The 14376-nt window shown below is 40.6% G+C and overlaps 2 protein-coding genes across 2 annotated transcripts; both read right to left on the bottom strand.

The window, feature by feature from the left end:
• Window positions 1-222: 222 nt before the first annotated feature.
• On the bottom strand, window positions 223-7493 carry tipin (timeless interacting protein). Its single transcript, XM_034117407.1, has 8 exons — window positions 7428-7493; window positions 5927-6055; window positions 3829-3922; window positions 3561-3636; window positions 3320-3442; window positions 3169-3226; window positions 2696-2971; window positions 223-1089 (listed from the first exon to the last, which is right to left on the bottom strand). The coding sequence occupies exons 2-8, from the start codon at window positions 6042-6044 to the stop codon at window positions 578-580; spliced, it is 1257 nt and encodes a 418-aa protein (XP_033973298.1). The 5' UTR covers window positions 6045-6055; window positions 7428-7493; the 3' UTR covers window positions 223-577.
• Window positions 7494-8403: 910 nt separating this feature from the next.
• lctla (lactase-like a) lies at window positions 8404-13999 on the bottom strand. Its single transcript, XM_034117439.1, has 13 exons — window positions 13873-13999; window positions 13403-13563; window positions 12587-12674; window positions 12323-12432; window positions 12113-12241; window positions 11921-12016; window positions 11562-11616; window positions 11308-11469; window positions 10866-11140; window positions 9545-9671; window positions 9225-9424; window positions 9083-9146; window positions 8404-8584 (listed from the first exon to the last, which is right to left on the bottom strand). The coding sequence occupies exons 1-13, from the start codon at window positions 13997-13999 to the stop codon at window positions 8469-8471; spliced, it is 1710 nt and encodes a 569-aa protein (XP_033973330.1). The 3' UTR covers window positions 8404-8468.
• Window positions 14000-14376: the final 377 nt, after the last annotated feature.

Raw genomic sequence — 14376 nt, 5'->3', positions numbered from 1 at the left:
AATTCAGATATGTTAGAATAATATGAAATTGTATGAAGGATTGTGTATTTTTGCTACAAAACTCAGTACATAAGGATCTGTCTTAAACCTGCAATTACAAACCAGACTGCATTCAAACACTACCCCCCCCCCCCTTTGTCATGTCCCCCTCATTTGTAATTTATGTGATTGTATCCAACACTGAACTAATCACAGAGGTGTCCAAATACTGAACGGATTCAATTTGAAAAAAGAAAGTCTTTATTTATCTTTATAGGCATTTTTTTAAAAGTCCAAAAGAAAAGCACCGTTATATTACTACATAAACAAAAAGACACACACAGGAGGGCATGTTACTGACATTTAGAGTCATATGGCCATTTACAATTTACATGTAGTACAGTTCAGGAGTAACTGAAATTACAACAACACACAGCAGATGTGGGATCAGTGCTATGTGTATACATATATTCTGAAATATCAACAAGTGTTGGGTTTGCTCTTTGCAGACTCAAAGAAGACAAGTTGTATTTGTTCTTGAAATGAGAACTTTGCCGTACAGTTAGTCGCTCCTAAACTTGTGTGCTGCACCCGAGTGTTAATCTCCGCCCTCACACTCGGTGCTGGGTTGGGGGTCCTGGCTGAGGCTGGGTACTTCCTGTTTCTCACACTGAGGTGATGTGGCAGAAAGCTCAGAGTCTGTGTGTGGGGGCTGCACGCTGGGCTCCTGTGTGTCTGGCTTCAGGTCCAAATCCTCCACCTGATCCTCAATCTCTTCCACCTGATCCTCAATCTTATCCTCCACCTGATCCTCAATCTTATCCTCCACCTGATCCTCAATCTTATCTTCTACCGCATTCTCCACCTTATCTTCCACGTGATCCTCCATTTTATCTAACACCTGATCGCTGGGTGTGTTTGCAGAGGGGACAGATGTGGGTTCAGCAGAGGGGACAGATGTGGGTTCAGCAGAGGGGACAGATGTGGGTTCAGCAGAGGGGACAGATGTGGGTTCAGCAGATGTGGGTTCAGCAGACGTGGGTTCAGCAGAGGGGACAGATGTGGGTTCAGCAGTCGGGGTCGAGTCGACAGTCTGGGAGTCTGAAGGATCTGGAGGGTGAGGGGAGGAGTTATGAAAGACAGATATTGTGTCAACAGTAAATGTCAGTTTTAAAGAACATACTTATGTTTGTTTAAACTTCTTTTCTCAAAGTAAAATGATATTCTTGATCAGAGTTGGGTGTAACGCGTTACAAAGTACAAAGTAACGCGTTACTGTAATATTACTTTTGTCGGTAACGGAGTAGTGTAACGCGTTACTTTTATAATTCAGTAATCACACTACAGTTACTAACATTGCCCCGACACGCGTTACTTCGTTACTTTTATAAAATCAGTCATAATCACACTGACAGACAAGAGGGGTTTCCGCCGCAGGTTTATATGTACGTAATCTGCGCGACTTGCACGTCCACATCTCCACGTGCAGTGCTGCATAAACATGGCTGAGTCAGCGATAACTTTCGAGGGGTGGAGGTATGCCCATTATTTTGAGTTCGTCCGAAGAATAGACAGGAATGTGACGGTGAGGTGCAAACTGTGTCCAGGCCAGAAGCTGTTATCCACTGCTGTAAACACCACGTCAAACCTCAACAAACACCTGCAAAGAACACATGCTAAGGTGAAGCTAATAGCTAAGGACCCCCGAATCCAGAGTGAGGATGTTGTGAGGGCGCCGCCGCCGACCGAAGCAGCACAAATTACCGGTAACCAAAGCAGAGATGGACAGGCTTGTAGCATCCTTCATAGTAGAGGTAATGTTGCCCATTTGCACAGTGGAATCACCATCGCATCGTTCAGAGATATACTGCGCAAAATACAGATAGCAGGAGACAGAGGACAGCCATAGTCAGAGCTATCTGGATCAGTCTTATGCGACAATGGAAACTGAACTAAAGAGAACATTTGAAACTTTAGCAGTCTGCGTGATCTGCCTGTAGGGAGGGGCGGGCCGGCCCTGCGAGTAAAGTAACGAGTAAAGTAACGAGTTACTTTATGTAGAGAGTAACGAAGTAGTGTAATATATTACTTTTTTTTTTAAAGTAATATGTAATATTTAATATATTACTTTTTTTTAGTAACGACCCCATCTCTGTTCTTGATACTACACAGATGATATGATATATTTTAGCATTGGATTCTAGACATATTTAGAATAGATTCTATTCAGATTATTACATTTTTCTTTCAAACTGCCTTACAGACAATACTAACACTATATATATATCCTATGAATCTACATGAAGACGGGATCCGGGGGATACAAATAGAAGCTCGGAATCTGGTGTGAAATTAATTTTTTATTATATTTTATTTTAGTAAGAAAATAAATTAAGAAATATATTTTATTTCTTACTTTTTTTAATAGCGTGATTTTCAAGGTAAATTAAATATTATTTAAATTCTCTTTTATACATGTCTATATATTGTTTAGGGTTTCTTTTTTTAAGGAAAAAATGTGTTTTATATTAAAAATAAAATAATTAAATAAAAAATCTCCAACTGGCCTGTTGGGAATGCAATTAATATTCTTGAAAGCATCACCATTGGTTTATTTTTGATTGTTCGAAAGGCATCTGGATAGTGATTGGCTGAGGTTTGTTGGCATTATTGGTAGAGGATTTGTCCCTCACTGCACTGATAAATAGACCCTCACCTGTTGGCTGCTGCTGGCGTGAGAGCCTCTTCTCTAAAGCCCGTTGTCTGTTCAGCTCCATGCGTCGACGCTGCTCCTCCGACAGGGAGGGGGCGGCTGGGGAGGAATAAGGAGGGGACGATAGTGCGGGTTGGGAGGGCATAGTGGGAGGGGAGGCCATTGGAGGAGGGGCAGCAGGAGCTGGGGTGGAGTGGATCGGCCGTTGCAGGTCATTAAAGCCCGCCTCTTCAAAAGGGTCTGGCTCCCTGAAGACGTCGGTTTCAGGAGCTTCTTCACCTGAACAAAGACACATGTTCACAGAAGAGTGGATGATTATACATGGACTTCAAAACCAAGAAAACCATATGTTACCCTCTCAAAAGTTTGCATACGGCGCCAAAAGTCAATTTAACCAACAATTAGCTGGGGATTATTGTAATTCCGGACAATGTATATTAAATATCTAATGTTTCAGATCAATTCATGTTCCTTACCACCCATGAAGTCTTCGTATATCATTGGCATATCCAGTCGGATCCGTTTGAGGCATGTCTGCCGCAGAGAAGAAGAAATATTTTAGTCATTCTGCACTGACGAAAAAAGTACATCTCATACAAATATTGAGCAGCAACATCCTCATCCCACCTGCACTTCCTTCTTGTTGCCCAGCTTCTCCACTTTCTCGATAAAATCTTCAAACTGCATTTTGGGGTACAACCGGTGGGCCCAGTTCTCCATCTTCTGCATGAGCAGCCGCAGGTCCTCAGCCTGGGGGGACAGAACGTAGATAAAACATTATAATAAAGTTGGATAAATGTATGTGATGTTATTAAATACATTTGATAAGAGCTACTCCGGAGTTTCCTGCTGCTTTGTCAGCTCTTACCTCCTTCCCTTTGCCTTTGAAACGGACGTTATCAAACAGTGTTCGCAGAGCTGGAAGACCTCTTTCTGAGAGGAGCCTGTAGAAAAACAAATACTCAGTAACTTCATCTATTACGCTGAATGCAATTAGGTAATATAATGATTTTGATAGAATTTGTATTTGTGTTGCAGCCCTAGTTTGAGGAGTCCTGGTGTTTAAACGTCCTAATATCAGCTGACAGTACAATGAATCCTCTGCCTTGATGTAAACGCTCAGATGTCTGAGGTACCTCTGAGAGTCCAGCTTGGGTTGCGGTCTCTTCACGCCTTTCCTTTTAGCAGCAGGGACGTCCGCCAGCCCGGACACATCGCCGTCTCCGTCCCCTGCATCAAACACAGCAGAGGACCGGACAGGTGGTCAACATCCCTTTGTTGAACGTTACACAAGAGAACATTTTCAGCAGGGTAGATTTTAAGCTGTATTTTCGAATAAAGCCTTGCTATTCTTCTACCGGGGCTGTGGTTCGGAAGCTGCACAGCATCCAACCGCAAGACCCTGCAGCGCGTCGTGAACACTGCTGAGAGGATCACCGGGGCCTCACTCCTGGACATTTACAACACCCGCCTCACCCGCAGAGCACTCAGCATTGTGGGTGACCCCACCCATCCCTCCACCTGCCTGTTCACCCTCCTGTTCCGCAGCCTGAGGTCGAGCACAACCAGACTGAAAAACAGCTTCGTCCACCAGGCTGTCAGGAGGCTGAACTCTCTCCCCTCCCTCTCTCCCACCTGCCCCCACTGGACCATGACTTTAACACCCCACACACACTCAGACACTCAAATCCAGCACCAGACACTTTCCACGCTGCTATGGACAGTCTTGCACTAATGTACATTTTTCACAGATTTAGAAGTGACTGTTATTTTGTATATATTGATTGTTGTGCTTTTATTTATGTCGTTAATGTGTGCATATGTATAAATGTGTCTGTTGATTGTATATATAATATATATATATATATATATATACATATTTTTATACATATTTTTTGATATATTTGTATTTTGTATTCCTCGGGATTGTGGGAAACGGTATTCGATCTCTCTGTCTGTACACACTGTTGTAGTAAATGTATCATTAATCAGATGGCTACTGGCCATGCTACAGCAGTGAGCAGGAGAGGTGGGGAGAGGCGGGGCTATCGTTATTTTTTCAGGAAATATTCGTATAGAGGCGATTACACGGACTCGTTTGACCCCCCAGAGCGTTTCGTTTGCAAATCTATCCACCTTGGGACCCGTTATCGTTTGTGGGGTCCGTTTCTATCGGCCTCGTGTAAATAATAGGGCTATACGCAAGAGAAACTATGCAGATACAAGCCGTTTTGTCCTCGTGTAAACGGCACCTAAGTCTCATTTCACATCTAGCCTCTAATTCTCACTTCCTTAGAACAGACAGAAGGCTGTCTCTTCGACCATTGGTTTGTAATTAAAGGCCGCTACACACCCACCTGAGACCAAAGAACGCGTACCGAAGGCGTCCCGACTTTTACGTCAGCTTCGTCGCCTGCGTCGGCTACGTCGCCGGCTACGCCGCCCACCTACGCCGCCCGCCTACGCCGCCCGCCTACGCCGCCCGCCTACGAACACACCGCAAATACTTCAGTCGACGAGTGGCAATAACTGTCCTTACCAGCAGGCAGCGGTAGTGTGAACAGCCAATCAGAGTGATTGCTTGGGCCGACTTTCTCTGACCTCCCGCGGCCGATTCAACATGTTGAATCGGCCGCGGGAGGCGTCGGGAGGTGTGAAAAGGTGCCGTAAAGAGACAACGGTGCGGGACACACAAACCTGAGTAGGGCGCCGCGAATGCCCGACTGCCTCTGACGGCCTCTGACTCCCAAAATCGGGCTGGTGTGTCTGGGCCTTTACATGTGTGCAAGTTTCAACCGTCTGGCCAACACTTCCTGTAATGTAAATGTGCCTTGCTGAGAACCTTCCCCTTCCCTTGCGTGTATAAAGTATTTGTATTTTCTGTTGTATGTTGTCAGATCTTGTACGAACCTTTTGGTGAAAGACTCGGTCCTTTCGGCTGAAATAGATTAACTCTGTTAAATGCTTTGATTGTATTGTCTTAACAAAACTTTGTTTTAAACTTCTATTATTTGTTCATTTCTTGCCAAACAGGTTGTTTAGGTTTTGTGTGGAATTTCCTCCACACACACACAAACTGAAAGATTGACAATAAAATGTGACTTTTGACTATTACCATTTGTATGTGTAGTGATGGGCATTTCAACTGTAAATACTTTTTGATTATCATTGGATTTTTTTTCCAGTCACTAGGTATAACCTGGCTTTAAATTGGAATATTCTCTCGCTTCTCACCATTTCCAAAAGGGTCTCCGTTCTCTTGTCCTCCTGGGGAGTGAGGTGGTGGGAGCGGAGGGAAAGGTTCATCCTCTATGGTGTTGTAGTCAGGAATGTCAAACAGGCCGTCTTCCATGGTGGACAACTCTTAAAGGAAAGGTACAACCTGGGTCAGTCAAATATAGCTCTAAAAGCCATAATAGTTCAACGTATAGAATTGTGTTTTTTTTTTAAGAACATATCATTTCAAATGGGAAAATACATGATCCATAACATGATTCATTTGGGTTTAAAATCCTGTGTCATATAAAACTCAATCATAACTTAATTGAAGGGAACGAAAATAAGTCACATCCTATACTTGCGAACAATAATGACACACTTTTGGGTCTTCTTTATATCTACATTTGAGAGTTAAACACTGTTTTTTTTAATCCACTACATTATCTGTGCAGTACATAAACCTGCACACTGGATATACTGACTCAGAGGGTAATCGTATTTATTTCACATCCCATTACAACCAGGCCTTGGCATGCAGTTTACATGATCAGATATGAGATTCTGTATATAGTGTCCACTATTTGCATTACCTATAATTGCACTCAGCGTTACAGCATTGTATACCTAATACCTGCACTGTCAACTATGTTATGGTACTTATTGTATTCATAGTTTCAATGTCACACTAATTGTTAATACAATTAATTGAATTTAACTAGTGTTACTGTTTCTACATCTTATTTAATTGTTATGTAATATGTACATTATTCTGCACTTAACTTTCTTCCTTCTGTATTTCTGGTAAGATGCTTAACGGCATTCTTATCTTTTATATACATTTAAAAACATTTCCCAAAAAACTTTTTAATAGCAGGTCCACCTCAACGAACTAGCTGCCTGCAACATAACACATGCATCGTTATGTTATGAAGTGTTATTACACTGTGGTATCCAGTCATATATATTTAATAGCATTATTTCTGTAATTTATTTGCAAGGTGTCAAAATTAATGATAGTGCTGCAAGTTTTTATCTTCCATGTCTTAATATTAAGTAGGATTATTGGCCCCGATATCAGCCATCACGCTTCACGTATCTCATATCCGGTATCGGTCATGAAAAACGGATATCGGTCGTTCAGAAGAAGGCGGTAAACTCAATCATGGCCCAAACACACAAAGCGAAAACATTGTCAGTCCTGTGTGTTTCCCCGTCACATAGCGAGGCCATTAGAAGATGTAGAACATAGTGGACAGGGTATTCACTTATTTGTCGTAACGTCGTCATAACCTGACTTTAATTATAAGTAAAGTTTGTCAGTTGTAAAAGAGAGTAAACAGTGCGCTGTTACGCTATCGTTCACTAGAAGCTGATGAGATACTTTGGGTCAGTTAGCTAACATGTAAGCTTTCATTCATGTGAGTGAAATTGTAAAACATCAAAAGTAAACTTTTACCACAATTCACTAAAATAGTGAAAGCTTATGAATTACGGTGTCATAGTAAAGTTGTCTTACCAGATAAGCGTTGTGCTGAGAGCGAGCAACAAGCAATGACGACAAGCTAGCGATATCAACTTCCGGTTCTATAATGTTCCTTTTTCAACATAAAGGTCCAACAGACAAGTAGATCATACGTACAAATTAGCACCAAAAAAGGGCTATTTTGATGCAATTGAGACATGTAAAACCCTTTTCAAGTTATACATTAAGAAGCATTTATTTTGAGCTTCAGTTTTCACCAATACATATCATTTCATCACAATTATATGCATGCAGAAAAATATAATGAAATTAATATAGATTAGTTTGATATAAGTGAAAAAAGCTAATTTGTAATTGAAAGATAACTTTCAAAGTAGCAAAGATACGAGCAGGACTGGTTACATTCCTTTGCGTTTGTCATTTGGAGTGCATTTTGTTTGTGTGACTGTGGTTCGGTAATTTAAAAAAGGTTCTACATGTATATAATCTAAATCATAATCTATAAATATAATCACTATTTGATTTATACACCTGGCGATTTGCAATATGTTGGTTTGGTTTCCCTCAGCTCAATATTAGAGTCCAGTTTCAGGGCTTTTATTTTGAAGGATAAAACACTTTGGAGGAAATTGTTTATTTATTATTGACGCAATAATTAGCACATGTTATGTCTTAAACATGTATTTATTTTGTATGATCAACAGCGAGTACAACAATACTGTATCTCCATCACTTTTTTCATTTTAAAACATTTGTTGACGGTAAACCTTCTTCTCTGCAGTTAGCTTGAGTAGCCTACAAAACTAAGCTACATCAAAAACCACACACTACGTTTTATTAAAACATTTTCAAAATAGTCATAATATACCAAGCTTGAATCAATTTTTCCAAAGTTGTGACAGGTACCGGCTATTTAAACTAAATACTGACAACCCAGAAATGTTTTTATTCAAAACAGAAAAGCAGGACAGTTAAATCAACAAAATGCTCTCGACAGGATAAAGTTTCACAGGTTTGAAGGCACTCTCAGATGTGTGTGTGTGCGTGTGTGCGTGCGTGCGTGCGTGTGTTCTTTTAGATGCGTCCACGCAGCAGGAACATGAGGAACACTGCACTGAGGAGGATGCAGAGTGTGCACACAGTGGGAATCACGATCTCTGATACCATCTCCATGTGGCCTATCAAGGGATCTGAAACACATACATGTAAGTCAATGTCCCCAATTTACAGTTCAATTTTCTAATCATAGAAAAAAGGTGCATAACAGGAAAGTAATGTCTCTCTTTACATGTGTGGGTAATAATCCAAAACCTATATTTGGCTGTTTGACTTTGATAAGTCTTACATTATATGTGAAATAACACAAGGCCTTAAAAGTTTCATTTTTGTCAGTAAAATGTAGAGAAGTGAAATATACATGAAGTGGCGTCGAGTAGAGGTATAAAACAGCATTCCATAATTAAAAAAAACATTTGAATCTTACTCAGAAACAACTTTGTACCTAAACTTCATCATGCACTGGCCAAGCCTTTTCCTGATTTCCCTGGGACTTTCTTCTAGCTGGAGGGGCGAAACAAAGAAAAACTCTGTTAGAGAGCGGAATAACAAGCTTGAGACAGAATTTTTCTTTGTTTTTCCCCACCCAGCTTTAGCACAGCCTACACTTTATAATGTTGTATTGTACTAACCCGCAGCCAGGAGCTGGTTACTGGAAGCACAAGTCTCTACGGATTTCCTTTTCCAGCTCTCCACCTGTGAAGATCCAACAAACAGTTAAACTTGTTGTGCTCCAGACAGACTTTGAACGTTTAGTGTGTTGTTTGAGTTTACCTCTCTCTGATTGGGAAAGCCATTGGAGCTGATGATGCGTTTATAGAACTGGACAGAGGCCTTGGGGTAGCGTGGTTTATTTTTGTTGCTGAAGTCCACGTAGTAGAGTCCAAATCTCTCGGAGAATCCTTCATCCCACTCAAAGTTGTCCAGGAGAGACCAAGCTGTGTAGCCCTTCACATTGACGCCATCCTTAACCGCTGTTAGTAAAACCATGGAAACGTAAAAATACAAAACAGGTGACATGTTTAATTTTACGTGGCCACTATTATTAGTATAATGTACGGACCAGACAGTGTTTAGTAGAGCTGTTATTTTACCTTTGAGCATCTCATTAATGTAGTCTTTAAAGTACTGCATTCTCCAGTCATCACAGAGGTCGGTGCAGACCATTTTTTCCGAGACACCATTTTCTGTCACGTATACCATGGGGTTTCCATACTGAGTCTATTAGAGAGACACCATTATACATAAGAATAGAATACATACTGACCCTTTTGTACTTGTGTTTTATTGAACAAAATATGTTATACTGGCATGATGCAATGTGAAAAATCTTCAGGCTTAAATGAGAAGATGAATACCATTCATGACTGTGTGTGTTAACTGTAGAGCTCGAGCTAGTAGGAGATTAGCTTAGCATAAAGACAGAAAACAGAGGGAAACAGCCAGGAGTGCTAGGGGCATGATTAAAGGTGGGGTAGGTAAGTTTGAGAAACCGGCTCGAGATACACTTTTTGTTATATTCCATGGAATGCTCTTAACATCCTGATAGCAATGAATATCTGAAGTGCTTTGACAAAAAATCCATAAAAAAATGTAATCTGTGGAAGCCGTAATACTGTAAAAAGCACGACCAATCATTTTAGCCGGCCCGGCTAAAATAACTGGATGGCCTACCTGCCTGTCAGCCTTCCATCTGTGCACAAACTTATCTCGTGCCCTCATTGGTCATGTGCGCATTCGTGTGTGTTGGAGGAGGGGCTCTGTAAGGAAGTGGCAGATTTGTTCCGGCTGTGTATTTTCAAATTCTAGCGCACTCGAGCTGGTTTCTCCAAAATGACCTACCCCACCTTTAACTGTTGTGTGCCACACATTATTAATTTTTTTATTTGTATGTAATTGTTGCAACTAAACTAACACGATAAACAAAATCATTGAGCTTAAAAGTTGCTAGTAATTGTATTTTTGAACTTCTGAGCTAGATGATTTCCCTTACTTCATACTCTGCTCTACTTTATAGCTAACATACAAACATGAGTTTGATATCACTCTTCTCAATCAAATTAAGCTTATTTCTAATTATTTATTAAGGAAACATTTCAGTATTTAAAAGCCATCTATTGCTTTTTCAAACATGGTTAAGCCCTTTATAATGTGTCTCTAAATGGATCAGTTGACTTTAGACCACTGTGAATCCTTAACTTGCAGCACGGTGACAGCCTGTGACACAAGATTTTCATCGGCATAACTACACTGTAGCTATGTTCGTATGACAAATAAAGAACCTTGAACCTTGAACTTACATGGCATTTTTGTTGTCATTTCTGAGATTAATCAATTTAACATCTAGCAATGGAACTTCACTCCATTTTCTGCCTATATTGTACAGCTGTATGTCTGGACATTTTATTTGCATACCTTGACAAAGTTCAGCATGCGCCGGAAGCCCCAGGGAACAGAATAGAGCCACTCAGAGCCTGGATCAGGCCATTTTGGGTCAACCAGCTCAGCAAGGTCACGATCTGCAAAGTAGCTGTCTCCCAGCCCAGATGGATAGTTCTTCGGGGTGATGTAGCGAGTTGTGAAATGTCCGAGGCCCAGGAAGTCGCAGGTTCCCTTGATGTAACTCTTCTCCTGGGGCGAGAAGACGGGCAGCCGTGAAGCTCCCAGTCCCTGCTGGCCACTCTTCCTACCTAAAGGTCGAAATTCATCGAGTTTAATACTGAAACTAAAATGACAACAGACAAACAACGGTGCCAACAAGCTAACGAACATTTGAGTTTTAAGCCAAATAACAGATGCTTTCATTTTTCTAGTGTGTAGTGTCTCCTATAAACAGTTGCAGTTGACCGTGACGTACCGATGTAATCTTTCATAACCTGGGGGTAGTCTCCATTGTAGATGGGGGTAGCGAACCATCCCAGGTAGAACTGGATGTATCTCTCCGCTGCTTCAATGTCCCTCTGGTTGGTGATGTCCACTGGTTCACCCCAGTCAGCCGTTAGCGAGATACCAACCATGCCTGGACACACCAAACACATACAGCATGATGGCAAATTATCTTTGACTTTGATGACCATAAATACCAAAATGAAAACAAAATTGTGCTGTCACCTTTTTGTTTGCTTCGCCATTGCATGTCATACGTGTGCCAAACTTTAGCATGTGCCTGTTTCAGAGACAGAAAGGCAGCGTCAGCTTTATGTCGGTCTAAGATCTCTATATCAACTAATTCGTTTCAAACTTGTGATTTACTAAATCAGGTTGCACCATAAGAAAACCTGAACAAATTATTCTCAGCTTGTAAATGTGTAAACCGGTTGCAAGAAAACATTTGTAACGCTGGCCAAACAACGGGCAAAGAACTATGTACAGTAAACATGACTAAAGTATCACAAAGTACAGTAGTGTTAGTCATATTCAATTAGCATACAAGGAGAAAGGAACACAAAGCATCATCTCTTGAGTCTTACCTTGATGATGTGATGGGCAGCTTTGTAAGCTCCGGTTCCCTTCAGCTTCATTCCTGGTGCATGTTCCCCTGTTTCATATCCCTCCACAGCAATAGACTGAGAACACAAGACAACACTCTCCGTTATCCAAGTCAAACACAAAAATGTTTCACAAGACAGTCAATGCACCATTTCCCTCCAACCCGGACATACCCAGGGATTGTTGAACGTGATCCAGTATTTCACTTTATGTCCAAATCTTTCAAAGCATAAGTTAGCAAAGTCGTTGAAGTAGTTCACCATGGTGACGTTCTGCCACCCGCCATACTTCTCCTGTAAGAGCTAGGGAGCAAAGTCATGTTAGCTTCTACGGCGTAGCTTCAAATCTGTAAATGTGAAAGGTTTAGTGAGTTTAGGGCCCACCTGTGGTAAATCCCAGTGATACAAAATAACAATGGGAGTGATCTTATTGTCCAGCAGCATGTTAATCAGGTCTTCATAGTATTTGATTCCTTTCTCGTTGATGTGTTCACCTGAGAGAGTAGCAAGTAAAAGAATATATATGAAAAATGTTACGAGAAATAGCAAGAAAATTATTATTACAACAATCAAACCTCCAAAAGTATTTTGTGTACAACGATAAAGAGCACAGGAAATTAAAATAAGAAAGGCCAGGCTCATGGTTACTTTTCAGTCCGCTTGGTAAAATCCTTGGCCAGGAGATGGAGAAACGATAATGATTCAGCTTCATGTCCTTCATCAAGGTGATGTCATCCTAAGAAAACAACGAGTACGATTTGATTTTTAAATATCATGCAGTGCAGTCAAACATTATTCACAGCCTCAGAACTTAATTTTAAGGAAAAGTTCGACATTTTGAGAAATATATTTATTGCTTTCTTGCCGAAAGTTAGAGAACTTTGCGACCACTCTGCAGCCAGGAAGGGCTTAGCTTAGCTTAGCACAATGAAAGGAAAAAGAGGGAAACAGCTAGCTCTTTGCAATGACCTTTACAGTTAAGTAATTGTATATTTGTTTCATTTAGCTTTCCTAAAAAGGTTCTGGAAGGCAGATTTATTTTATTTTCAGATAGTCCTGGCTAGCGGCTTGACACTGTTTCTTGTCTTAATGCTAACTCAGCTAAACGCTTCTTGGCTATAGCCTGATATTTACCATACAGAGATGAAAGGGATATCAATCTGTTTACAAGGTTTCGGAGATACCAAATATGAGAAGATGTATCTTAAATAATAAACAAAGACATTTAAAATATTCAAAAGTTGGTACAACCCTAATACAAATGGATCTTAATCTTACATATTATGTAAAAAGGTACAAATCTAAGAGATTAAAGAGAAAATAATGTCAGACAGATCATTTTTCTGCCCAGATTTTTCTGATGTTACTTCTAAAGGTAAGACTTAATGTTTAGCACTTCAACTAACGTGTGTAACAAAAACAACACTTATTTACTGGAAACTAGATGCTCCCTCGGCATGTCACCTTGAATTTGTTGTAGCCGTCACACGATGTGTCTCCAGTGTCATTCAGGAATATCTTCCCCTTCTTGCGGGTGAATGCATCCCAGATGCTCATTCCTTTGCCATCTATGTTCCACGCTCCTTCAGTCTGATAGGCGGAGCTGCCAGCTCCCCAGGAGAAACCTGCAGAGGAAAACAGAGGAAACAATCAATGTCAGCATCAGAATTGGTTTTATTACCAATTACACATACAAGAAATTTGCTTTGGTATAAGTGGTGCATACATAAACACAGAAAGAAGTATACGTAATAAAAATGTTTAAGACTATTGTATCAAATGAAAAATAAAGACAATATTTACATAAAATATATAGAATAAAATATAATAAGAAATGACAATACTATGTACTATGTTCAAAGTGGGGAGCTGTGTTAATATTTATGCAGCATAGTACCAAGTTTTACATGACTATAGTGCAGGTTTCGTCTTACCAGTTGGGAAGGTGCTGTAGTAGAAAGATGTTTTCTCATTCTTGGTCCAGTCAAAGTCCTCCCTGGCTGACACACACAGCACCAGAGCAAGCACATGGTACGTCCTCAGGATGCACCGCTGCAGCATTGTGATCTTTGGCAAGGAACTCTGTCTTTTTACACCTGGAGGAAAAAAATCAGTTTTTTTGAACTCTGATTTCACAGATATCATGGCTTACACGTAGGCCAAAGGCAACATCTGCTGTCATATCCTGTTCCTGTACAAAGATTGAGAAACTCACTCAAAGGCTTCAGGTGTCCACAGGTTACCATTCTAACATAAACCCCAAACCTCAGTATAATTTCTTAAAAATCCACTGAAAACACACCCGGTCATTATCAGAACTCTAAGATATAAAATAAGAATCTAGTTTCATTTCAGCCAGCTGTAAGACACACTGACACAGAAGGCTATCACAGACAGGAATTTAGCCAGCTTGTTCAGCACGGTCAGGATGAGCGACA

The sequence above is a fragment of the Trematomus bernacchii genome, unplaced genomic scaffold (assembly GCF_902827165.1).
Source record: "Trematomus bernacchii unplaced genomic scaffold, fTreBer1.1, whole genome shotgun sequence".
NCBI lineage: Eukaryota > Metazoa > Chordata > Actinopteri > Perciformes > Nototheniidae > Trematomus > Trematomus bernacchii.
This window is presented reverse-complemented; position numbering and strand designations above follow the sequence as displayed.